At 37.1% G+C, this 1,560-nt stretch overlaps 1 protein-coding gene across 1 annotated transcript; it reads right to left on the bottom strand.

Annotated features, from left to right (window-relative positions):
• Positions 1-552: 552 nt before the first annotated feature.
• On the bottom strand, positions 553-966 carry LOC126335921 (uncharacterized). The gene has a single exon (XM_049999395.1). The coding sequence runs from the start codon at positions 964-966 to the stop codon at positions 553-555; it is 414 nt and encodes a 137-aa protein (XP_049855352.1).
• Between the last annotated feature and the right edge of the window lie 594 nt (positions 967-1,560).

Genomic DNA, 1,560 nt, shown 5'->3' with positions numbered 1-1,560 from the left:
AACACCTCCCATGTACGCATTATACAACTTCAAAACGGCAGGTTGTTGCACTTGTGTCCTCTTACTTGCTTGTCCTCTGTACCACGTAGCTGCTCCCAAAGGTTCAACTTTGTCAAAATTTGTACCAATTGTAATGCATCTGTTGTCGTGCCATCGAACAAATAAGACTTCACTGTTACTATCGAACTGGTAGTCATAGTTCCCTCGAACTGTCTTTTTCAGTTCGTTGCTGCTCAGTAGTGGACAGTCACCAACTCGATTCTCTCTGACAGTCCCAGTTGCCCGAAAACCCAAATTTCTCCGATGAATCAGAAGATCTCTACTAGTGAAGAAATTGTCAAAGTACACACAATGATTCTCGGGTTTTTCAATGCAGTCCAGCATGTTTAGGACTACTGATCACAATAGTAGGTCATCCCTTGCAGTATCTTCTGGACCCTTTCCACAGTATAAATCAAATTTGAAACAGTAGCCACTTCCTCCACAAAGGGACCACAACTTATAGCCAAATCTAATAGGCTTGCCTCGGATAAACTGTTTCAGCCCACTTCATCAATAGTATTTGACTATCATTTCGTCAATTAACAAATTTTCCTCAAATATTCCAAATTTTTGAAAAGATTCATTTGTCATTTTCAAGAGAGGTCTAATTTTAAATCTGTGATCGTGTTTGTTTTCATCGGCTAAGTCATTATCTTGAAAATGAAGCAATGTTTTCAACTTCTGATATTTATTCCTTGACATAGCTGTCTTTATAATTGGTATGCCAACATCTTCATCTTCAGAATAGTATAGCTTCTCAGCAGGGAGCTTATGGTAGCCAGCAAAAAGAAGAAATCCGAGAAAGACCTCCACTTCTTCAACTGTGAGGATAAAATCCTGTGTATTCTTCATATTTACTGCATATCTCACAGTTTCTTTCACTGTGAACTCGTATATGTTTTCGTTCATCAGTTCTTCAAACATCTCCTTTGGAGTCAAGTTGTTCCTTCAATTCCTCTCTCTTTGTGCTGATGTCATGCTCACTAGTTCTAGACAGCTTTCTGTAAACTGGATTTGTCTTTTTCCAATTGATTTTCTCATCAGTAAGACGTCTCTTCTTAGATTTACTTCTGGAAACTTGGGATGTACTTGGCAGTGAAGTTTTACATACAGTTTCTTCGTTATTCTCTGAAGCAACATAATGTACATCGTCTAGACCTTCTTCTTCGTCGGTTTACTTCAGGAGGGTATACGGTCCTGATCATCTGACACGGCATTATAGAATACGTCACTGTTTATTATTTCTTCTATTTCTTCGTTAGTGAGGTATCTAAGTGAGGTATCTATCTTGTGTGAAGGCCATTATAATGTATATAAAATGAAATAAAATGTAATAAAATAAAGTGAAATGAAAGAAAAATACATTAGCACAAACTACAGACAAGGGAATGTGTGGTGAATACATGTGTCCATCTGGAACTGTATTATTTACTAATAGGTAACATATGTATAAATATACTTACATAATACGCTGTAAATTTCAAAGTAGGACAGTAGCAGAGTTTCATATTCGAACGT

The sequence above is a fragment of the Schistocerca gregaria genome, chromosome 2, assembly GCF_023897955.1.
Source record: "Schistocerca gregaria isolate iqSchGreg1 chromosome 2, iqSchGreg1.2, whole genome shotgun sequence".
Lineage (NCBI taxonomy): Eukaryota > Metazoa > Arthropoda > Insecta > Orthoptera > Acrididae > Schistocerca > Schistocerca gregaria.
This window is presented reverse-complemented; position numbering and strand designations above follow the sequence as displayed.